The sequence below is a fragment of the Hemibagrus wyckioides genome, linkage group LG08, assembly GCF_019097595.1.
Source record: "Hemibagrus wyckioides isolate EC202008001 linkage group LG08, SWU_Hwy_1.0, whole genome shotgun sequence".
Classification (NCBI taxonomy): domain Eukaryota; kingdom Metazoa; phylum Chordata; class Actinopteri; order Siluriformes; family Bagridae; genus Hemibagrus; species Hemibagrus wyckioides.
In genome coordinates, this window is record NC_080717.1 from 26,791,876 (window position 1) to 26,817,707 (window position 25,832).

General features: G+C 38.5%; 1 protein-coding gene across 2 annotated transcripts in view; it reads left to right on the forward strand.

Annotated features, from left to right (window-relative positions):
• si:ch211-266k8.4 (carabin) overlaps nt 1-25,832 on the forward strand; it is a 71,866-nt gene that overhangs the window by 31,011 nt on the left and 15,023 nt on the right. Inside the window, exons 14-16 of one of the 2 annotated variants that reach the window (XM_058396769.1) lie at nt 2,724-2,821; nt 6,415-6,603; nt 15,595-15,912. In XM_058396769.1, coding sequence (XP_058252752.1) covers nt 2,724-2,821; nt 6,415-6,603; nt 15,595-15,685 — 378 coding nt within the window. In that variant the 3' untranslated portion in view covers nt 15,686-15,912. Of the gene's footprint in view, nt 1-2,723; nt 2,822-6,414; nt 6,604-15,594; nt 15,913-25,832 lie in introns of those variants that run through there. The other variant, XM_058396768.1, reaches the window with a different exon arrangement.

The following is a 25,832-nucleotide window of genomic DNA, read 5'->3' on the forward strand; positions in this document are numbered from 1 at the left end:
TTCTGTTACTGTTTCGCACGCCCCTGTGGATGCCAGGATTGTACAGGATTTCGCCTGTCCTCCGTTTATTCAAACAATATGAATTAATAGCAGAAGGACGAGGTTAGCTGTAAGACCTGCGTCAGATTATCTAAACCCAGGGAGCTTTGATGTTTGAGATGGTTTTTTTGGACTGATTATCAGCAGACAGTTTTATACGGTATCTTCTGTAAATGTAAGCCTTTTGAGCTCTACAGTGACAGAAATCCTTTTCTCTCTTTCTGTTATCGATGGATAATTCAAAATGAAGTGCTGTCACACAGACTTTACTGTGAGTGAGGCTGTACTGATCTGTTTCTATTATTCTATTATAGAATATATTAGACAGCAAGTGAATATTTTGTCCTCAAAGTTGATGTTAGAAGCAGGAAAAATGGATAAGTGTAAGGATTTGAGCGAGTTTGGCAAAGAGCCAAATTGTGATGGCTAGACCACTGGATCAGAGCATCTCCAAAACTGCAGCTCTTGTGGGGTGTTCCCAGTCTGCAGTGGTCAGTATCTATCAAAAGTGGTCCAAGGAGGGAACAGTGGTGAACCGGCGACAGGGTCATGGGTGGTCAAGGCTCAGTGATGCACGTGGGGAGAGAAGGCTGGCCCGTGTGATCCGATCCAACAGACGAGCTACTGTTGATCAAACTGCTGAAGAAGTTAATGCTGGTTCTGATAGAAAGGTTTCAGAATACACAGTGCAGGACGGGTCAGGGCTGTTTTTACTGCTCAAAAGTTTGGAATCACTCAAAAATTTTATTGTTTTCCAAGGAAACACACACAAAATTAGTTTGAACAGAAAATATAGAAAAACAACAAGACATGCTGACATGTCAGAGTTAGAAATAATGATTTTGATGGAAATGAATGTTTTCTTCAAACTTTGCCTTCATCAAAAAAAAAACACCTTTTGCAGTAGTTATAGCCCGGGCATTGCAACTGTCAATTTTTCAAGATAATCTGAAGAGATTTCACCCCATGCTTCCTGGAGCATCTCCCACAAGATGGATTGGCTGATGGAGTCTTCCTCTATAGCTGAAATATGCAAGGGATCCCAAACTTTTGAGCGCTAGTGTATATACATGCATACATACATACATACGTACATATACTGCAGCTGTCTCAGTACTGTGGATAATTTGCATGTTTCCCTTTGCACTGCAAGAACAAAAGAAAGTGTGTTATGAAGTGGGAAATTTGTAGAATGTTTAAGATACCAGACAGCAGCCAATAGGAACACTTTACACAATCGTGCAATTATCTGCTCAAACATAAGAATGAGGAAGAAAAAAATTGCCACGACTTTTTTTTTTTTGGAGTGGCGTAGCTGCTTTGAATTTTTCATTAACAGCTGCTGGAGTTCTGCAGCTGCTCAGAGGAGAGTGGATAGAGTTCGGGTTCGAGGATTCTTTAGCTCAACTCAACAACAACTCTTTGCAGCTGTGGTGAGCAGAAAAGCAACTCAAAACACAGGTCAGACCTTTCCAGTGTGGCTGAATCAATGCCTAGTGTATCCCAGGGCAGTGGTGCCTCAAGTGATTAAGGGTTTGTGGTGTTGATCAGAAGGTCAGGGTTCAAGCCAAAGCACTGCCTCTAAGAGCAAGGCTCTTAACCCTCTGTGCTCCAGAGACACTGTATCATAGCTGCCCCTGTGCTCTGACCTCAACTTCCTCAGATGGGATATGTGAAGAAAAAGAATGTATGTGTGTATGTATAATAAGTGGTTAATGTGTTGGGCTACTGATCAGAAGGTTGTGAGTTTGAATCCCAGATTCACCATGCTGCTTCTGCTGGGGTACTGAGCAAGGACTGGACAGGACTGGAACTGTTACTGTGGTCTTCTGTTACTGTACCTTATCTGTCTCAATTTATTTATTCATTTTTACTTATTGTATATTCAGTTTTCCCGAGCTTAAGGAAAAACGCCGTATCTTTTAGCCATTGTGAGTGAGTATGCTGGACAGTGGACTTCCGCTGCAGGAGAAGGTGACGTCTGACCAATGATGATGTGAAACTAATAAGTTTAACCGGAGATGCCTCATCTGACCTCATCAGTCCCATGATAGCAATCAATGGGCAGGGTTGTAAAATGTAGTCCCAGTGTAGTGGACACTGTACTGAAATAACTAGACCAAAGTTGTGGACAGAAGAGAAAGATGTGACTCAAATTTGAACATGTTGCCATGCATTTCTGCTCACCACGGTTGTACAGAGCAGTTATTTACCAACCTAATCCTGTTTATAAGCACTCATATTTGTTTATAAACATTTTACTTTTAACTCTTATGTGTTTATGGGCATATATTAGTGCAAAAAACCCTCACAAATGAACTAAAAAAAGAATATCTGTAAGAAAGCTTCATTAACATTACCATAATCGGACAGGATGTATTATGTCCTATCGAATTCTTTTGTCAAACTGTCAAGCAACTAAATCATATTTTTGCATAAAAAAATGTCAAGTTTGTGTTTATCAGTAAAATATTTGGTGACGCTTCCTGTAACTCAACCCCTTAAACTTTTATTATAAGTGGGTGAAAGTTGTTCTTTCTGTATTTTGTTAATTTATTATAGGGAATTACGCGTCCATGCTTGCTTATGATAATCACACACACTGTAAATACTGTAAATCTGTTTTAAATATGACACTATACTATACGATGGATCTGAGTAACGTGTGCTTTGTTGTGTTTCAGAGAAGAAAGAGCCACAGCAGACAATCCCAGAATGCACCTGTGTCCAGAAAGGGACCATTTACCCTTCAGGATGGTGATGGAGGTGCTACAGAGGACAGGTGTGTGTGTGTGTGTTTAGTTGTGTATGAAACCAAGAAAAGGACAGAGAACACCCTGAAATTAGTCGCCCGCACCCCATTTAAAAGGGTCATTGTGTTAATGAAGAAACGTCTGTAATGACTGTGCCACCTGTGCCCCAGCACCATAATCATTAATTAACGCCTGTGCAGTGCCTCGAGCTTCACAACAGGACCGACTCCTCTCGTACCTGCCGGTTTGGATGCGTATGCGTTACAGATCTGTCATTAATCAAGTCTGTGCCTATTTAATTTGTTTTTGAGTTTCAGTAACTGGTGTGATTTATGTCTTTTGAACCAAGAAGCCTGGAGCAACCACTCAGGCTTGTCACGAGCTGTGGGAATTAGCCGAGAGGGAGACACTCCTCCGGTTCTGCACCGTGTGTGTGTGTGCGCCCTGCGCTGGAAAATCGAGTTCACGCGCCGTCCAAACGTCATTTCTCTTTTACGACCTTTGTCGCGCTAGTACATTAGCGGAATGCGTCATTTGGGGAACACACCTTTAGGAGCGCTCTTGTTTTGGAAGAGTTTATTTATAGTTGTTCAAAGTGACCTCAGTGTTATTAGCCTGCAATAATACAGGTGGATAAAGGTGAAGGGTGTTTTAGAGGGAATTACAGGGATAGTCTGGCATCCAAAATGTATTGGGGAAAATCTTTGTGAATGCAGAACTCTTTCTCAGGAATTCTCTTAAAGCTCTTTCATTTATTTGTTCTTTAAAGCCATCATGCTTCAAACATCTCATGACCACTTGTTGAATTTGTGTCACTTCATTTCTGTTTGTTGATGCACATCTCCAGCAGGCTCAGGAGCGCTAATTTGAATCTGTGTGAGCAGAGGATGATGGGAAACAGCTGCATGCCGGTCATTCCTCAGCACTCCCAAGTTAGTGCCAAGTGGCTAATAGAATGGCGGTGAGGTGGTGGGGGGTCAGCAGGGGTCAGCGGAAGCTCAGCATGAGAATTATCCTGATTTAGAAATGATTTGGTTTGCATAAGGGCACCGTGCTTCATCTTTCGGCACCGAGCCGTCTAACGGCCGAGGATTCGAGACATCTGGTGCGAGCAAACGCAAACTTCATTAAGGCTGAAATACAGACAACAGGCTGCTCATGAATCATTACTCATCTAACTGCAGTTATTTATGTTCTCTCTGATCACTGTGTTCACTGCATGTCGAGTTTCTCTTTAATTTTTTTAATTAGCTATTTTTTATACAGTAATATTTAGTGTTATAATAATAATTACAACCAAAGCTCTAATGTGATGAATAAGATTTATTAATTTAGAAGAAATAGATTTTGCTATATAGTATTATTTAATATCCAGTAACCTATTTATTATTGTGTGTTTTTTTTTTTAATTAATTTATTAATTTATATGTGGAGATTATTTGGTATATTTTTTATTTCATTTGAAATTATTATTTATTTGTATGTATTAATTTTAAATTGTTAATTTTTATTTATTTATTTAATTGTAAATTATTGTTTATTTGTATTAATTTTTATTTGTATTTAATTTTACATTATTATTTATTTGTATTTATTAATTTTACGTTCTTTATTTTTTGTATTAATTTTAAATTATTTATTTTTATTTATTAATTTTAAATTATTTATTTTCATTTAATTTAATTTGAAGAAAGATTCTCTGTATCTACAAGTGCCTGTAAATCAGCTGTTACTATAGAAACGCTACCACATTAACGATTAGCGTGATTTATAGGTTATATATTATAAAACACCTTCTGACCAATCAGCATTGAGAATTCAGCAGCGCTGTGGTTTTCCTCCAGTGATCAAATGCCTGCTTTTCTCTTGAAACTGGATATTTGACTCTGCATCACTTATTTAGAAGTTTGTGGGATTGTACAGTAGAAGCGGTGTGACTGAAGCTGTGTCGTGAAATTCTGTAGCACCGTTAGAGCCCAGGGGTCAAGGGTCGATGCTCCGCTGACGTCAGAGGTGAACCGGCTGAATGCCGTAGCAGCGTGTAATATTTGGTATATAGCATTAGAATGTTGCTGGACATGTAAGTACTCGACTAACACGCCAGCTCATGGTTCTACACAATAAAATTTCTTGTTTAGGTGAAGATTTGGTGAATATTCATTATGCTTAGCTGATTAATTGGTGTCATGCTGTCAAGTGATCTAGCCCCGCCTCTGTGTGTGTGTGGGTGTGTGTGTGTGGGGGGGTTGATGGAGAGATTGTATTGATACCTGCAGGTGATTCCTTCAAGACACCTGACACTTCGTAATTAGTAATATGGTGTGTGTGTGTGTGTCTACATGTGGGTATACATACATACAGCTCTGGAAAAAAAAATAAGAGATCACTGCAAAATAATGAGTTTCTTATATTTTTTTCTTCCAGGTTCCTGTATTGGAGAGATGAACAGTTTTGTTTCATTTTTTGTAAACTGTGACAACATTTCTCCTAAATTCAAAATATAACTATTGTTATTTAGAGTGTATGTTTAAAGGAAATGACAACACATCAAAATAACCAAAGATCATGCAGTATGTGCAGAGCTTTAATAACTCAAATAAAACAAAATGCAAATAATTTGTAGACAAATTGTGTTAATGCTTTGGCTAAATAACATTAAGAAATCAGTATTTGGTGGAATAACCCCGATTTGCATGCGTTTTGTCTCAATGCTCTCCACCAGTCTTTCACATTGCTGTTGGGGAACTTTATTCCACTCTTTTTGCAAAAAAGCAAACAGTTCAGCTTTGCTTCATGGTTTGTGATCATCCATCTTCCTCTTGATGACATTCCATAGGGTTCAAATCTGGAGATTGGGCAGTGCTCTCTTATTTTTTTCCAGAGCTGCAAGTGTGTGTGTAATAGTGTCTACATGTAGGTATGCATGCATAAATGTGTGTGTAAGAGTGTGCGTGTGTAAGAGTGTCTACATGTGTGTAAGAGTGTGTGTGTGTAAGAGTGTCTACATGTAGGTATACATGCATAAGTGTGTGTGTGAGAGAGATAGAGAGGGACAGAAAGTGTGTGTGTATATGTAAGAGTGTCTATATGTGGGTATACATACATAGGTTTGAGTGAGTGTGTGTGTGTGTGTGTAAGAGTGTCTACATGTGGGTGTACCTGCATGAATGTGTGTGTGTGTGTGTGTGAGAAAAACAAATGAAAAAGTTTTAAGGGAAAAAACAAACATACAACAGCCAGCTTGCAGAAGTGTTCACACTCTTTAACTAACACCTTGTTTCAGGAGCTTTTGCTTGAGGTCATCCCACAGGTTCTGACTGGACCTTCTCCAAACATTAGCCTTTATCTTCTGCAGCCATTCCTTTGTTGCCTTTTCTTGTAATGTTCTGTATTCAAACATTTAATAGTTAATTCTGAGCTCAGTCACATGCCGCTTTATAAATGTTTTCTTTCTTCCCTCCAAAATGTCTTTTTACTTGAAATGTGCTGGATGTGTAGACTTTTTATTTTCACTTTTTATGAAGTCTACAGCTCTGGTTGATGTAATACAGAATAAAATGCTTTAGAATGATGCATGAAAGTTTTATTTTGTAGCTAAGAACCTGCCGGTGTTTCCCTGTAGCTCCCCGATGCCCCTCCGGAGGCTGCGCTCGGGTCCCGTGGGTCGTGTGGCACGCAGACGCAGCGGTGTCCAGGTCCAGTCCACCCGGGTCAGATCTCTCCAGCATCGCACTCCCAGAACTCCCAACTCCTCCTGCACTAAACTGGGGCGAAACGAGGCTAGCGTGGAGATCCGGGAAGCCCCACACAGGTAAGAGGAGATGTACAAGGCTTAAAGAGTTAGAAATTAGCTATATAAAGTTCTGTCCAGACTTGTGGAGACGTGCGTCAGTCACTCTTCATGACTCATTAGCCTGCATTTGGGCTTCACCTGCAGCACGAGCGCTCATGGTGGCCTCTTTAATAAGTCCTAAACTGTCAGCGCTGCTTAAACATTTCCTTAAGCTCGTTCTAATTCTCGTTCTATTCATCTACACGTTGCCTTATGGAACAATCCCAGTCTATTTCAGTACATTTATCCTGATTAATCATGTTAGTCTGTTTGTTTTTTGATTCCTGATTTGATTTGGTTAACTGAAAGCCTGATTTGATCCCTCAGGATTAGATTTTCATTGTAGCCCAAATGTCAGTGCTGGGCCTCAAGAGTTCTGTTCAGCTCATCCCACAGATTCTGACTGGACCATCTCAAAAACCTTTATCTGCTGCAGACATTCCTTTGTTGACTTGATGGTTTCAATTCAAATTTTATTTGTGACATGCACAATCATGCACAGTGTGACATGCAGTGAAATGTTCTTTACAACTGTCATGTGATGGAAGGCTAGAATATAAAATATGAGAAATAATTTAAATAAAAATGTAAAACTAGAATATAAAATATAAGAAATAATTTAAATAAAAGTGTAAAACTAGAATAAAAAAATATAAGAAATTTAATAGAATGTAAAACTAGAATATAAAATATAAGAAATACAATTTAAATAAAAATGTAAAACTAGAATATAAAATATAAGAAATACAATTTAAATAAAAATGTAAAACTAGAATATAAAATATAAGAAATACAATTTAAATAAAAATGTAAAACTAGAATTTAAAATAAATAATTTAAATAAAAATGTAAAACTAGAATATAAAATAAATAATTTAAATAAAAATGGAAAAGTCGAATATATAATAAATAATTTAAATAAAAATATAAATCTAGAATATAAAATATAATAAATAATTTAAATAAAAATGTAGAACTTGAATATAAAATATAAGAAAAAAATTAAATAAAAATGCAAAACTAGAATATAAAATATAGGAAATATGCTAGAAGAAAAGAAGCTGTGAGAAGCGCTGCAAGTTCACCTGGTCTTTAACACTTCTCACCTGTGTGTAAATTGCACATCATCGTCATTAACCAATCAGAAGAGAGTGAACTGTAGCATAGTTTTTTTTTTTTTTCTTCTTTTTCCAAATAAGACTCTCTGATCATGTGTCCATCACGAACCATGATATTAGATGAAACTTTATATATAACTTTATATATGAGATATTTATCTCAAACCAAGGGTTTAAACTGGTGTGGTGTGTGTGTGTGTGTGTGTGTGTGAGAAAAACAAAAATCTGATCTGGTTTTAACTTTCAGTGCATGACTCAAAGGGTTAAATTCCTCTGTAGTGGAAATGAAAGAATGAGAGTCATTAATGTGTCTGACATCTGCAGCTGGACAGCTCTGGCCTTGTGTTTATTTACTCTTCTAATGAACAAGTGTTTAGTTCCACTTCCTGTTCACCTCAACGTCTTTTCCAACCTGAAGAACTGAGGTTCATGGTTCTTGTAGATCTTCTGTAAAACACACACACACAGACACACACTCTGACTGTGTGGAAAAGTTGCGATGTGGCGGAAAGGTGAAAGAAGCCCGGCTCTCGGTTATGACAGCAGTCACGTTAAAATAAAGATAATGTTAAAAGCACCCGTATCCTCTGCCTAACCCTAGAGGCCTACATACACACACACACATACATACACATACACACACATACACGCATACACATACATACACTACACATACACATAGACACATACATACATACACAAACACACACACCCATACATACACATACATACATACATACACACACACACACGTACACATACAAGCATACACACACACCCATACATACACATATATATATATATATATATATATATATATATATATATATATACACACACACATACATAGACATACACACAAATACACTATATTGCCAAAAGTATTCGCTCACCTGCCTTGACTCGCATATGAACTTAAGTGACATCCCATTCCTAATCCACAGGGTTCAATATGACGTCGGTCCACCCTTTGTAGCTATAACAGCTTCAACTCTTCTGGGAAGGCTGTCCACAAAGTTTAGGAGTGTGTTTATGGGAATTTTTGACCATTCTTCCAGAAGCGCATTTGTGAGGTCACACACTGATGTTGGACGAGAAGGTCTGGCTCTCAGTCTCCGCTCTAATTCATCCCAAAGGTGTTCTATCGGGTTGAGGTCAGGACTCTGTGCAGGCCAGTCAAGTTCCTCCACACCAAACTCTGTCATCCATGTCTTTATGGACCTTGCTTTGTGCACTGGTGCACAGTCATGTTGGAAGAGGAAGGGGCCAGCTCCAAACTGTTCCCACAAAGTTGGGAGCATGGAATTGTCCAAAATGTCTTGGTATGCTGAAGCATTCAGAGTTCCTTTCACTGGAACTAAGGGGCCAAGCCCAGCTCCTGAAAAACAACCCCACACCATAATCCCCCCTCCACCAAACTTTACACTTGGCACAATGCAGTCAGACAAGTACCGTTCTCCTGGCAACCGCCAAACCCAGACTCGTCCATCAGATTGCCAGATGGAGAAACGTGATTCGTCACTCCAGAGAACGCGTCTCCACCGCTCTAGAGTCCAGTGGCGGTGTGCTTTACACCACTGCATCCGACGCTTTGCATTGCACTTGGTGATGTATGGCTTGGATGCAGCTGCTCGGCCATGGAAACCCATTCCATGAAGCTCTCTGCGCACTGTCCTTGAACTAATCTGAAGGCCACATGAAGTTTGGAGGTCTGTAGCGATTGACTCTGCAGAAAGTTGGCGACCTCTTCGCACTATGTGCCTCAGCATCCGCTGACCCCGCTCCGTCAGTTTACGTGGCCTACCACTTCGTGGCTGGGTTGCTGTCGTTCCCAAACACTTCCACGTTCTTATAATACAGTTGACTGTGGAATATTTAGGAGCGAGGAAATTTCACGACTGGATTTGTTGCACAGGTGGCCTTGTTGTTCAGGTGTATGAGACGCTCTACAGAAATTCTATAATATACATGATTTTTTTTTTTTTTTTTTTTTTTTTTTTTTTTTTTTAAGTATGTGGCTTTTTTCTGCTTTTAAAACACGATATTCCCATCTGTTATGATATAAAGTCTGAAGTTGATCATAAATAATATAAAAAAAGAATATTGTAAAAATATCAAAGGTTTTTTAATAAAAAGTTAGAAAAATGCAGAAATATAAATATTAATTTATAAATATAGTATATAATAAAAGAAAATATTTTAAGAAGTATCTTTAATATAGACAAATCCAGTGACTATTACTTTTTAATTAAATATGTGTGTTTTTACACAAATTATACAATTAAGTCTATTTTCTATTTCTATTTTCAAGCTTCCGCTCCTCATCTGCTATTAACATCATTTTGCTTATTTACGTATTTTAGAGAGTTTGATGCTTGAATTTGTCCAGAAAAAGGCTGGACACTCTTTTATTTGTTATAGAAATAGAAATTAAAATAATTATTACATAACATTTCCTTTATTCCAGATACATTTGCTAAGAAATCGTTTTGGGGTTTTTTGGGTTTTTTTTATTTATTTATTTTTTTGCAGTGAACGTTTATTTTTTGTGCTTTTAAATAAAAAATAAAAAAAATATCATATGATTTTTTAAAGTTATCAGTATGATAAAGGATACGTGAGTTGATGGAGATTCACTAACAAGAAGCTAGCAATAAAATTACTGTGGTATAAAAATAACTAATAATAATAGAGTTGTTAAATAGTAAGTTCATCAAATAAATCTCATTTAAAATTGGAAATTAATAAATAAATCAAACTAAAAATATAGTTTGTTGGTTAAAATGCAAATTTATAATCATTCTTTTTTTATTTATATTTATTTTATTTCTTTTTTATTTTTCAAAAAAATCTAAAATTTATTGTATTCATATTATTTATTTTAATTTTATTAATGAATGTATTATTTATAATTATGAATCAAAAGAAAAAGTGTATTTTTTATACATGATATTGATATCATAATCATTATAAATTTTATAAAAAGCTTTAAATATTTATCTCAAAACAAAAAAGTCTCACTGACCTCTAAATTACCAAGCAGATGCATATTTGATGCAATTAGAATTTTACTCATTTATCTTGTGGTGATATTGATATTTGTTTTTCATGTTTCTAGCATCAAAAAATTAAAAAGCAACCAGGAACAATCAAACTCGTATTCGGATCACAGCAAACATTCCATGTGTGAAACCCAGGTTAGGATTAGCACACATCTGGCAACCCTACCCGAGCTCGGATGTGTATTGCACTTGAGTTGCTTTGTACTAAGCGCCTGCATGATCTCACATCCTTTTTCACATGATGTATGTGAGCGTTAGTGAGTATAAGGGTGCGGAGTGAGAGGGGTGGAGGTCCTGCATGTCTCTCATCCTCCCGCATCCACAGCCGATGCCACAGACAGTCAGTCAGGCAGTTCTGAACCCAAACAACACACAGGAAGCCCAGGAAGCGTCCTGAGAGCAGGATCAGGGACGCAGACAGACCTTCTTCCCCAGGGAAACATGACTACTCCACTGTCTCACACCACCCAACCCCACAGCTCTGACTTATTCATGACACTCTTCTGAATTTCACACCGTTTCCCATCTGCTCTTGTGGGGGTTTTTCCACGCTCAGCTGGGATCAGCCTTTTTTTTCCGGGATGTGTTTTAACTCCTGTGTTGTCTTTATACCCTAGCGATTAGCAATTTAATAGAAAGTTCCAGCACTTAATCCAGGACTGTAATCTGTCTTTAGATACGAAAGTAATTTAGGTCCATTTTATCCACACCAGGCATCCCTAAACAGAAAGAGTGCTCCAAATAAGATTTATAATATAACAAGGATAATGTGTATCTCCATATTTAAGATCAAACTCTAGCTTTTGGTGCAGTTCCGCCTTGGGGGCGGAGCCTAAGGCTGCTATCACACAACATTTATACATAATCCCTCACGAAGCTGCTACAAGACGGTCAGTTCAGAGGGGTTCAGAGAATTTAAAGAAGCCATAAGTGACTCTTTTTAAATACGCTTGACCAGTCAGGTGACCGTTTGGGGTAACAGCGTGGAGGAATAAAAGTCAGTCTAGTTGGTGAGCGAGAATAAAGTGAAGCAGAGGCAAGCAGCCGCCTCTTCCTCTTCCACATTATCATCATCATCATTGTTAATGATGGCAGTGCTTAGTGTGAAAGCAGGCTATTAATCAACGTTAGTCATCATTAGTTGCTGCAGTTGCCTAGAAACCCGGTTGTTTAGCTGGTAACTCGTATAACGTAATAACACATGGTAATGTTTGAAACCGTAGCTGTGTTGTGGGAAAAAGAGGTAATTGATGTTTTCACTGATCAAGTAAATTTGGCTAAACCTTTTTATATCTATCTATATTTTATATCTAAATATAATTTATTCATTTATGTTGTATTATATATAGATATAAAATCTAGATAGATATAAAAACAAGATAAGAAATAAGCTTGTTAAGGATCAGCTCTGTGAAATGTCTGCTGAAGTGTGTTAATATAATTCATCGCTCCTCCAGGTGACGGCGAAAGCTTTTTCCTGGACTTTGTCCCGTTCCTGAGGCGCTTAACTCGCAGCGAATGTGAGTAGAGCAAACGTTTCTCACGCAGTCATGTGTAATGCACTGACCTCGGCTTCCTTAAAGAAGCATGCAGCTGCGTCCCCTTCCTAAATTTCTGCACGGTGAAATCTCAGCCGCTTTCCTTTTAGCGCTGAGAACGTCATCAGATAATGGAAAAAAGCTTTGTGGAGTGGAGAGAAGGCTCCACACAGAGAACTGGAGCTGTTTGTTCTGTATGAAGGGCCTCAAGCTGTTAAATGAACGGATTATATAATAATCCAATTTGAAACTTCAGTTTCCAAAGACTCTGCTTTTGTTTTTTTGTTGTTGTTTTTGTTCACTGGTTTGTTTGCTTTGATGTTACGAGTAGTCAGAACGCTCAATTCAGCTTTTAATATGGTGGGTGGTAACCATAACAACAGCAACATTAAATAAAGCTAGCACAGAGATGACATCACGTTACATGAAGTAATGTTTTTCCGACATGTCACTTTTTTAGTTGAATGTTAAAAGTCTTCTCCACGGCTTGGAAAGTCACTGCAGTGTTTCTGAGATAATGGAGATATGTGCATTCACTTTTTTTCACCAAGCTACTTAAAAGTTAGTGTCTGTCTGTCTGTCTGTCTAGCCTTCTCTCCTCCCTCTCTCCCTTTAAAATCTCTCTGTCTGCCTCTGCCCCCCGCTTCCCCCCCCCCCTTAATATATTATTAAACTCATATGATCGCTGTAAGAGACAAGGCACCCGGTATCACGAGAGTGTGAGAAAGGAGAGAGAGTGAGCAGGTGAAAAAGGCGAGTCAGACCAGACTTGGCTCAGAGCTGTAATATAATGTCACTTCTGTTTTCACTAATCTGTGCCCACCTTGGTGCCAGGCGTGCTTTCTGTCAAACAACATTAACCTTCCTCTGATCTCATTTCTATCAACCCCCCTTAATAATCCCTCCTCGTGTTTATTTGCCAGGCTGGAGCGCCGTCACTCAGGATTAGCCCTCGGCACTGCTCTAAGAGCCGGGCCTCTCTCTTTCCTTCAGTCTGTCTGGAGCTGCTGTCTCCGCATGGCTCCGGCTTTTTGTGGACATCGATTGTTTATCCTGAAATAAAGCAGAGATTCGGAGCTTCACCGCAGGCTCGGAGCAAAGCATCTCACCACGGCGGCATACGGCTTAAATTCAGTGTGCATGAAGTCTTTAAGATAATCTCCTACACACAATCAGAGTGGCGCTCAGTGTGTGGGACAGCTGGTAGACACACACACACTCTCTCTCTCTCTCTCTCTCTCTCTCTCTCTCTCTCTCTCTACAGGACCAGGTGTTATGGAGCTGCAACAAAGCATGGTTTTAATCAGAGCTTGTTTCATACAAATGTTCTTCATACCACAGCGAATTCTCCACTCTGATTGGTCAGAAGGTTGCTTATCCACCTAAGTGGTTGCTTATAACCTGAGAACAGGAACTAACTAGTTTTGCTGACATTTACATCAGATAAAAAAGAAATATCTCTCTGGGGGGGGTTGAGAGATGGAGAGAGAAGAGGAAGCTGTAAGGAAAGCTCATGTTAGCGGAGGGACCGGAAGCCTCTGTGAGAGTTTACTGCTTTTACCGCTTACTCTCTGTTGTTTATAACGAGTCAAGTCGCCAATCAAAACATTCTCCGCTTCTGTAGAGGAGATCCTAAAATCATTAAAAAAATTACAGCATGAAATCCTGTCTTTCCTTCTGCAGCGTTGTCCTGATCTGCTTTTCTCACACGTCTTAAACAGGAAAAACGAGATGGAAAAATGGTGTAATAAAGCTGTTCCCGAAATTATTTATTTATTTATTTAAGATTTCACTTAACTAGCTATTATTAGCTTGAACATTTAATTAAGAAAGATTGCAGGTGTAGAAGGAAGAGGAGTCATCAATAACCAGCTACATCAGAAACTTACATTAAAAGAAGAAATGAATATAAATTTATTCATTAGATATTTATCGGAAAAAAGTTTGAAAAAAAGTCACATCATTTCATCCTTGAGAAAAAAACCTGAATTTATTTATTAATAAATTATTTACTTATTTATTTATTAATATTTATATATTATTATATATTAGAAATATATTTATATGTTATGTTTATCATTTATTTATAAAAGAAAAACTAAAATATTTCGTTGAATTATTCTTGAAGACATCTTTACTTCACGGAAGACTTCTGCACAATGCTGTATATTTTAAAATCTTAATTAAACCTCAAAACTGCTAGCAAAACATTTGTGCCTCATACAACTATAACAACTGCTAACTTTAGCCATGTCACCTAGCTAAGCAGAAGATACTAGCGGCCTGCAATTAGTGTCACACAAAGGTGGAACATACTGGAACATGGTTTCTTGTTGGGTTTAAGCTGAAATTTTGTCTGAAATGAATTGATGATTTTTTTTTCTGGAAACATTATCACTGGTTTCCTGATTAAATTATGTTATCCATGCTAACTGCTAGTACACCTTGAAGCGCCTGTTACACACCGAGTTTTATAAGTTAGTTTGATCTGTGGGGTGATTTCTTTTCAACCCTGATTAGGTTCCAATAATTTACAAATGGAAAAAGTTATTTATTAAAGTTATTTATTTATTTATTTAAAGTTTTATTTTGGTGTAATCCACATGTACTCATGTGTACAGTGTGAAACGATGTTAGCGGCGTTAGGACTTTACAGCTACAGTAATTGCAGTACCTCATATCACAAGCTCTGTGTGCTTTTACGTGAACACTAGTTGAAAGGTTTAAGTTTTGTTTTTTTTCCCCTTTCTTTTCATTTCTTTGTTTTCTTTCATTTGTGCATCTCATGAGGCTTAAAACCCAACCACGGAGGATTAACATGGTGACATTTTCTTTCTCACTAAAGCAAAACTGTGAGACTAGCCGCTACTTAAAGCTGTCACTTGTGTGATTTTATTCAATCACGGTTGTTGACAATAAGAAGAACTTTAATCCTGGGATTAGGAAAGTACGGCGGTGAAACGTCAGATTTATGAAGAGCCAGGATCAATTGTGGATGAAGTATAAGCAGAGTGTGAAACCTCACACGAGATTGACCTTGTTTAAGGACAGATTTCTCTGTGAGTCGAGTTTCTCTGAGACTTCCTGATTTATAATTCTAGCATTTGTCATTACATCAGGACGTACAGAAGACTGCGTGTTTCTAAAAAAGATTGATCAGAATATCTGATATCTAATGCAGTATCTAATGCTGTGTGACTGAGATACAGGATTTCCTCACTCTCTTCTTCCCGCTTCTTCCTTTCCTTGAAGGATCCCGTCTCCAGGACGTCTTCCGCCGATCCATGGGATCGTCGTCGGTTCCAGTCCAAGCCTGAAGATCCGTGAGTCTCAGCTGATCTGAGGGACAGGGAGGAGATTAAATGTCTTTATAGGATATTATATATGTACTGTATCGTATGCATATTTATTACTTATAACCTTATAATGATCAACACTACACCATAATACACACTAAATTACTAGATATTAATCCCCCTCTGTGATTTTTTTAGGCCTCTTGTTAGATTATTCTGGTTAATGTTCTATGATCTTTGGAGTTATTTGAGATAATAAAAGGTGAATGAGCCACTTTATGGCCTCTTATTATTAATTAATGATGATGTCTTGGAAGATGTCTTGATGTCGCATCTTCCGTCATGTGGAACGAAGGAGTCCATGACTACACTGTCTTTTAGCCACTGTGACTCTTAAAAGTTTGCATTTTTTTAAGCGTTCAGTTTAAGAAAACACATTTAGCCGTTGAAAAAGTGTCGGAAATCATCTCCAGGAACATGATCTCAAGTTGTTTTGCTGTGTAGTGAGTAACTGTTTAGTGTTTTAGTGTAGAGGTTTTTTTAGTGTAAAACTAGCAAAGATCAATTGTTACATGCTCATGACATTCTTTTGGATTAACTTAAAATTATTTATTTAAATGAACTAAAAATTATTTATTTATTTATTTAATTATTATTTCGTGATCTTCAGGAAGCCCGGATGATGTTGATCATGTGACTTTGTGGAATATTCCAAATATTTCAGAGGGGTGGATGTGGTCAGGAGTTCAGGTTTCTTTAATTAATAACAGTGTATATGATGAACAGCGTGATGTATTGACCAGCTGATTTTTGATGAATCCAGACATCTACGTCTCAGTGGTTTTGTGTTTTAATTTATAGATAGATAGATAGATAGATAGATAGATAGATAGATAGATAGATAGATAGATAGAGGGTGTAGAGGGAGTGAGAGGGTGATGGAGGGAGTGGGGGGGTGGAAAGGGAGGGAGTGGGAAAGAAAGATAGAAAGAATGAGTGATAGAGAATGAGAGGGAGGGAGAGGAGGGAATGAGATAGGGAGAGAGGAGGGAATGAGAAAGGGAGGGGAAATGGGAGAGAGGAGGGAATGAGAAAAGGAGAGAAAGAGAGAGAGGGAATGAGGGGGAGGGTGTGGGGGGTGTGAGCGGGAGTGAGAGAGGGGGAAGAGAAGAAGAAATGAGAAAGGGGGAGAGATAGAGGGAATGAGAGAGAGGAAGGAATGAGAAATGTAGAGAGAGAGGGAATGAGAGAGAGGGAATGAGAAAGGGACAGAGAGATGAAGGAATGAGAAAAGGAGAGAGAGGGGGACAGAGAGATGAAGGAATGAGAAAAGGGGAGAGAGAGGGAATGAGAAAAAGAGAGAGGGAATGAGAAAGGGATAGAGAGAGGGAATGAGAGAGGAAGGAATGAGGGATTGAGAGAAAGAGGAAGGGATGAGAAAAGGAGAGAGAGAGGGAATGAGAGAGGAAGGAATGAGAAAATGAGAGAGAGGAAGGGATGAGAAAAGGAGAGAGAGAGGGAATGAGAGAGGAAGGAATGAGAAAATGAGAGAGAGAGAGGAAGGGATGAGAAAAGGAGAGAGAGAGGGAATGAGAGAGGAAGGAATGAGAAAAAGAGAGAGAGAGGGAATGGGAGAAAGGAGAGAATGAGAGAGGGGGGATCGAGGGAGAGAGAGAGGGGGAGTGTATTGAGAGTGTAGCTGTGTAATTATCAGAGGTAAAGGTTACACACAAACATGTAGGAACTGTACATCGAGGTCATGTGACTTTTTCTTGGAAATCATCCCAGGAGCCGGTTTGTGTTCATCAGCCCAGGTTTCCCTTCTTATCTCCAGATAAAACTTAGAGACTTTTCTCCATTTGCTTCCTGTTTTCTTTGCTTTCTATCTCACAGTGACCGTGAGTTGGACAGCGTGTCATCCTGGTGAGAAGACCAAAAATGATCAGATCAGTCAGACTCCTAATGAACCGATCCCTGATGACCGACTCACTGGTACAGTAGGGGTGTTTAGTGTGTGTTTTTTTCCCATGCTGTGTTTAGCCATGGTAAATAACACACCCTTCTGTTAATGAGTTCAGCTACATGTGTGAAATGCTGGTCATTAATTAAAACTGACCGTGTAAAGACTCCGAGCTGAGCTGCATCACAGGGAGATGATGTCTGATGCTTGGACCCATCACTCGCTCTCGAACATTTAATAACTCTAAGGAAATTTATAGAATAAATTTCCAGATGAAATGTTTATTACTAAATATAAATATTATTTATTATTTATTTATATTTATTATTATTTTTTATATTTATTTATTTTAACTATTTTCTAATTCTATACAACTAAGCCATTTTGCTTCAGTTCAAACAAAATGATTAAAATATCGAACATTTGGCAAGAATTTAAGTTTCTCACACTCGACTCCACACACGGTGCGAAACCTTTATGATCCATCTCTGGATACTGTGCTAGCTGTTTGTTATACAGGACACATCGCTAACTCTAGTCTTTTTTTTCACCCCACATCGGACAGATACTCATCTGCGTGTCCTGCGTCCCCCCGCACATCAGCTATTAGTGTAGTGACCTATTAAGCTCAGGAATGCTTTTGAGCGAGTTTGTATGACCTTGTAACGGTTCAGAGCCACTAGTTCACGATCAGAGCCACTCACGAGAGTGGGGCCGGGGAGGGGGATTCATACAGACCTCCAGTTAATGAAAGAGAGAGAGAGAAAGATGGAGAGTGAGAAAGACAGAGAGAGAAAGAGAGTGAGAGACAGAGTGAGTGAGTGAGAGAAAAAAGAGAGAGTAAAATGGAGAGAGAAAGATAGTGTGTGAGAGAAAGAGAGGGAGAGAAATAGAGAGAAAGATAATGAAAGAGAGGGAGAGAGAAATAGAGACAGAGAAAGATAGAGAATGAGAGGGAGGGAGAGAGAAAGAAAGTGAGAAATAGAGAGAGGGAGAGAGAATGAAAGAGAGTGAGTGAGTGAGAAAAAGAGAGAGAGAGAGAGAAAGATAGAGAATGAGAGAGTGGGAGAGAAAGAAAGTGAGAAATAGAGAGAGGGGGAGAGAGAACGAAAGAGAGTGAGTGAGTGAGAAAAAGAGAGAGAGAGAGAATGAGAGAGAGGGAGAGAACGATAGAGAGGGTGAGTGAGAAAGATAGAGAATGAGAGAGAGGGAGAGAGAAAGATAGAGAATGAGAGAGCGGGAGAGAGAAAGAAAGTGAGGAAGAGACAACGATAGAGAGAGAGAGAGAGCAAGAGAGGGAGAAATAGAGAGAGAAAAAGAGTGAGTGAGAAAGAAAGAGAGAGAGAACAAGAGAGGGAGAAATAGAGAGAGAAAGAGATTGAGTGAGTGAGAAAGAAACAGAGAAAGAGAGAGAGAGGTCACTCACTGACGTCAGTTGTCCAGGCTTGGATTTTTTGACCTTCTGAACTTCCCCTGTTCTCTGACTCTCTCCTCCAGTGCACCACTTTTTCCTCCCAGTGAAAAGACAGAGTGAATGAACTCCATGTTGTTTCCTTCTTGTCGTTGAAGAGCTTTCCGAATCGTCCGGATGTTCATCCAGCGGCCCTGAGGGAGTGTTGACAGACGCGTCGTGTGCTTTTCAATGAAATTGACATCGTTCCAGAGACGTTCTAATGATACAGCGGGCCACACGTGTAAACGGCTGACGTGCATGTTACAACTCGATCGTCCCTCGATGAGGAAAAAACAAACAAACAAAAAAGCAGAGTTGCGACACGTGAATTAGAAACGATTTCAATTCTTCTACACTCTGAATCTGAGGGTGAAACATTAGCTCACGGATCCTCTGAGATCATTTTCCAAATATTTCCCACTGCTGCTCTGTGGTTGATGTTTGACCCAAATCTCTACTGTAACAGCACAGCGTAATGTTTGTTTGTGTGTGTGTGTGTGTGTGTGTGTGTGGTATTGCTTTAGGCCACTGTTCAGGCTAAAGCTTTTTCACACTTTGCTCTAAGATCATTCTCTCAAACCCTTGCCCAGGTTGGTGTGTTTGCTGAGAAAATACCAGGAAACCTTTTCTACTCACTTCTAGTTTTACCATGTACCACTTTAAGAGAGAGAGAGAGAGAGAGAGAAAGAGAATGGGGAATGTGAGAGCGAGAGAAATAAGTCTCCTGTTCAATGTTCCACTTGTTTATATTATTTTTATTATTATAATTATTATGGTATTTAATTGATTGCTTACTGTAGTGGGGAGGAGGAGGATTGTTCCTTTTTTCTCTTTTTTGATCTTTTGATGTTCACTATTGATACTTCAAGCAGCTTTGGCAACATTGTAGACACTACAGTCAGGGTAATAAAGCAAGAGAGAGAGAGAGAAAGTTGCAAAATAAAGAAAGAAGGGGGGAAAAGAAGCGAAATAAATAAAGTAGCGAAAGAAAAGAAGAAAGAAAGAACAGAAAGAAAGAAAGAAAGTAGGGAAAGAAAGAGACTGTTACACAGCGTTGAAACTGGAGACTCCTTCCCTGATGAAGAGTTAATGTAATAAATCTAATGTTCAGTGTGACAGAGGAACCTGCTCAAGAGCAGAAGGAGTTTTACTGCTAACTGCTTTATCCGTTAGACTGCAGCATGCGGTTGTGTAACACAAAACGCTTGTGTGTGTGTGTGTGTGTTCTCTACACTATTGCTGATCTTGGTGGAGTTTTTTTTTTTTTCTCACTTTCATCTGGATTGTGGGAACGGTGTGAGGGACAGGAAGGGAAGAGGAGCCATCTGCTTCCTGAGATTCGAGCTGGGATGTGGGACAGAGGCGTGCTGCAAAAAAGAACATCCGCCGTATGTGTGTGTGTGTGTGTGTGTGTGTGTAGGTAGGGCCAGATTTCCTGAGAAAGAAAGCAGTGTGGTGGTTTTGTAAGCGCGTGATTCCACCTGGGTAAACGTGTATTTTTAAATCGGTTTGTTTTGCAGAGTTTTCCACTAGAACTCAATTAACAGCTCGATTAAAACCTCTTCTGTCTTTCTCCATGCCTCATGGCTCTGCTTTTTCCTCTGACGTTCCTCTTTCCCTTTACTTTCACTGAATGAAACTTTTATCTGAATTTAACGATTGGTTTTAAAACTGCATTCAGAATGATTGGCACCCAGGATAAATGATGAAAAGGTTAAGACGTGTAATAAATGGGGACGGTGTAGAGTTTCATTTAGTCATGTTTACAAACTGGTGTTTTTTTTAATCCCCCTTTATTAACCTTTCAGTTAATGTTTTTGTTGAATGACACTTGTTTCATCACTATAAATAATTATAGTTGCAAATTTATCTCATTAGTTGCTTGTTTATTTATTTAATTTATTTTATTTTATTTTTTTATATATTTTATTATTTTTTTCTTTATTTTTTTTCTTATTACTGCAGCTGCAAACTATCATTCCCTCACTAGCATCTCTTTTTCTTTCCTCTCACGAGGTTAGTAAGTAAGACGTTTCACATGTTAGAGTGACTGCAGAAAAGTGCTGAAACTGGAGACTCCTTCCTAAAATGTTAATTAATCTTCACCATATCAGTGAATCTACGTTTTTTTTGTTGTTGTTCAAAATTTCTTTTTAGACTACCAAGCATCTTCCATGCAAGTTTCTGTCATTATGTTAGGATAAAAATAGCAGTGTGTTACACCTAACGCATATATGATCCATATATAACCCCGTGGTGTTGATCAATCAGAATGAGAATGCAAGAAACACACTTAGAAAGAGAGCTCAGTAACAGTAGAGTCATCATGCCTCTCGTGATCATAAGGTGAGCTTAAGTTACGACGAAAAGATCGTATTTTTTTTGTAACTAATTAAGAGAAGCTTCACCTTGGTACATGACGTCGTTTAATTCAAATCAAACCAAATCTAATCAAGGTGAACCAAATCAATTCACCTCAAATCGAATCTATTCAAATCAACCCGATTTAATTTAACAAAAAATCAAATCGAACCAATTCAGAAAAAGTCAAGTCAAAAATAAAAGTTTCTTGACTTGAATTGACTGTGTTGGTTCAATTTGATTTGGTTTTTTTTTTTTTATAAATTGGTTTAAAAAGATTTGATTTGAAGTGAATTGATTTGGTTCACATTGATTTCATTTCATTTGGTTTGATTTTATTTGATTATTACCTGTGTTTGTGGAAACTGCTGGAAGTTGTAAATGTCCCATTGGGATGAATAAAGTATCTACAGTATATATCTATATGTCTATCTGTCTGTCTCTGACTGTCTGTCTGCCTGCCTGTCTATCTATCTATCTGAATGTCAGTCTGAATGTCTCTCTCTCTCTCTCTGTCTGTCTGTCTGTCTGTCTATCTTCCTTCTCAGGAGGATGTGAACGCACAGATACATCATACTTCCAGACATTAATTAAAGGGGGCGTGGCCTGATGACAGAGTTGTATTGCAGTGCAGATTGAAGTATAAAACTGTTCCACGCATGTCTAACACGCGATGCTGAACATGCTGTTCTCTACAACTGTCCTGACTCGTTCGGTACGAAACGATCGCTGGCTCGACCTGTTTGGTTGCTCTTCGTTGAACTATGCTCGCCGTGTGGGCGTATTTTATATTACACAATTCGTGTTGCTAAACAATCTTAGTAGGAAGAATCGCCGAGTTGCATGTCGCGGTTTTCCTCATGTTCCTCATATCAGATGTTCATCTCTGGAGCTCTGCAGCGGTGTAACTCCACTCCGGTTCTCTCGGTGGCGTATCTGAGCTTCAGGGGGTTCTGTGTGCAATTAAGGCTCAAGAGCTCTTTTTTTTTTTTTCTTTTTCTTCTTTTTTTTCTTTTTTACTGTTCTAAGAGTTTCCCCAGATTTACAACTGCAGTGCAAAGATCTGAATAGAAGTTTCCAGAATATTCTAATCTTCTCATCACCAAACCCCTCGATTTGGTTTGGTTTGGTTTGATATGAATTGGTTAGAGTTGGATTTAATTCAAATCGATCTTTCTGAATTTAATTGATATGGTTTGATTTGAACCAAATCAAGTGAAATCAAACTGAACCAAATCTGATTCACTTCAAATCAAACCAATTTAATAAAAAAAAGAAACTTTTCTTTTTGACTTGACTTTTTCCGAATTGGTTGAAATTAATTTGGTTTGAATAGATTTGATTTGAAGTGAATTGATTTGTTTCAGTTTGATTTCATTAGATTTGGTTTGATTTGATTTGATTATTACCTTTGATTATGGATTCTACTGGAAGTTGTAAATTTCCCATTGGGATAAATAAAGTATCTATCTATCTATCTGTCTATCTGTCTGTCTGTCTGTCTGTCTGTCTGTCTGTCTATCTTATGTCTGTCTTATCTATCTATCTATCTATCTATCTATCTATCTATCTATCTATCTATCTATCTATCTATCTATCTATCTATCTATCTATTTCTCTGTCTGTCTAGCTATCTTTTTGTCTGTCTGTCTGTCTGTCTGTCTATCTCTTTGATTTGATTTGGTTCGGTTTGATTAGATTTGGTTGAATTTAATTTTAGATTTTATTTGGTTTTAAAAATTTTTTTAAATTGCTTTAGTTTGATTTGGATTTGATCGGAATCAGAGAGCCGACGCTGTGATTCATGATTCGTGTTATTATTATAAATGTGAAAGAGGATAATTCAGGAGTCTGTCTACTTCTGATTTTTAAAAAGCCAAAATAAAATGTTTTGTGAGATTATGTTCTGATGTTAAAAGTCATCGGTTTAATCATTTAATAATTATCTCCTAATCTCCTAATCAGGGCTTTTAAATATGTCCATAGGATCTTATATACACACTGGTTATGATCACAACGTATATTTGGCCTCAGTTTTTATCCTAGTCCCGGAAGCTTCTCTCTGCCTTGTAGCAGCTTATCAGTGACCAGTTACAGTATTTTTCTATTTCGTGTCTTCTTAAGAAGCTGAAAATCTCGTGTTATCTGGTTTCTAGAGTAACATGCTTTGTTATTATTCTGTAGCTGGTGTGACAGGATTCCTGTGTGACAGCACTGATATGAATCATAAAGCTCATCAGAAGCCTCATTATTTTGAGTATTGCAGACGGCTTGATTAGCTCAGTGATGTCGGTCCGCATTACATCTGCTATATCGTGCACCGCGAGATTGTCTTGGCGTCAGAGACATTGTAAGGATAATTAGGAAAATGTTGAGGTTCGCTAACATGATATTAAATTGCGGGCAATAATGTGAGCTTTAGATCAGTCTGATTGGTCAGAAAGTGTTGATGAAAGGGATAAACTTTTATTTAAAAATGCAGGGACTTTTATGGTGGATGTTTAAAAAAAAAAAAAAAAGAAGTGTATTTGTTGAGGTGCTTTGTTTATGGAAGGAGTCTCCAGTGTCAGCAGGTTGTACAGCGTTGTTTTTACAGAGGAATTTCCACTTTCCGATTTCTCTGGAACATGCCCGGCGGGATTTTTGTTTGTTTTCTTGCTTGATCTTTTTCATTAGGATAAAGTTCTTTACCCAACCGGTAGACAAATCTTAACTAACATCGAATCACATGACACTGCTATTCTTAACACAACCCAAGCAAGAGAAAAGGAAGAACAACATACATTTTTTTTTACTTCTATTAATATAGATAGAAAAAAAAGAATGAAAGTTAAAAGGCAAGAGTTAAAAAGTAAAGAAATTAAAAAGGGGGTGGGGTTTTAATCAGGGGTTTAGACACTGCATAGAGCAGAGGCAGTCATTTCGAATCATTTCAGTGACTTGAATCTTTTGATTCTGTTCACCAAAAAGATTCGTTCACTGATTACGCCTTTTAATGGTTTGACTGCTACAGTAGTGCAGGCAGGCAGTAAAGGTGAGTGAGCTGTGAAAAAGCAGTGAGTGACCAGTGAGTGAACTGCGTGAGAGCAGTGAAAGAGCAGTGAGTGAGATGTGAGTGAACAGTGAGTGATCAGTTAGAGAGCAGTGAGTGAGCTGCGAGTGAGCTGTTGTACTCTGGATCAGGGGATATGCAGTTCCAGTTCCCATATTAGCGTGCAGCTGTGTGCAGGAACACGCCGCCTCTCTGACTTCATTTGTCTTTGACTGAAAGGGAAAGGTCAAGGCTGTGGGCCGGATGTGTTTGCTCTGGTCAATGTATAACTCACATTGTTAAATTCCAGTCGCTCCTTACAAATCACTGCTCAGAGGAATCCGCAGTGCAGTGGGACAGGAACGTGGGAGCTGAGAGGATGCAGAGAGGAGGCCTGAGTTTATTCTGGAGAATCTTAGCTCCGTAATCTGTTTCAGTTTATCTCTTTTTCCTGCTTTCTCACCCTCTTTCATGCTCTCTTGCTTATTCCCCCCCCCATTTACTCCCCCTCTCCGTCTCTCTCCATTTCCTGCTTTCTCACTCTCTTTCTTTCTCTCTTGCTCACTCTCTCTCTCTCGTGTATTGTGACGTTGTGTGTGTGTCTGCAGGAGAGCAGTATGAACAGGTTACAGTGGAATCAGTTCCTCTTCCTGCTTCATTTCTTCCAGCTCTGTCAGTCTCATCACAACCCATTAAACTTTAAACTTGTTTAAGTTAAATGTTCACAATTTTCTCCGCACACAAAGTAGAAAATCAGCCAGGATGCACTTCCTGTCTGAGCTTTAATGCTAGTGTTGCTAGCATGCGTGCAAATGGCTGCCACTTTACCATGGTTTGAACTGTGGGTCTAAAACTATGCCATCTTTTGAATAGGCAGGGGCCGTGGCCTAGCATTTAGAAGTAATTTGAATGACAGTTTGATTTGCATATTAATTTGGTCATATAATAAACATAATCTGTTCCATATAATAGCAAAAGTATGAGCACACCTGGCCTGGGAAGGCTTTCTACTAGATGTTGGAGCAAGGCTGTGGGGATTTGTGATCATTCAGCTAGTGGGGAGGTCAGGGGTTCAGTCGGTGTTCCAGTTCATCCCAAAGGTGTTCAGTGTGGTTGAGTCAGAGTCAGGACTCAGTGCAGGACACTCGAGTTCTTCTGCTCCACCTCTACATCATGTCTTCACAGAGGTCAGAGCTTTGTGCACAGGGCCTCATTGGTTACAGTGAAAACAGTGAAATTGTAATGCTAAGTCTCCAAAGACTTTCTATGCAATTATGTGCATTACACTTTGTAGCAGCAGTTTGGGGAAGAGCCACATATGGGTGTGATGGTTAGGGGTGCACATACTTTTGGTCATATAGTGTTTATTACTGATTCAAAACATGTGGT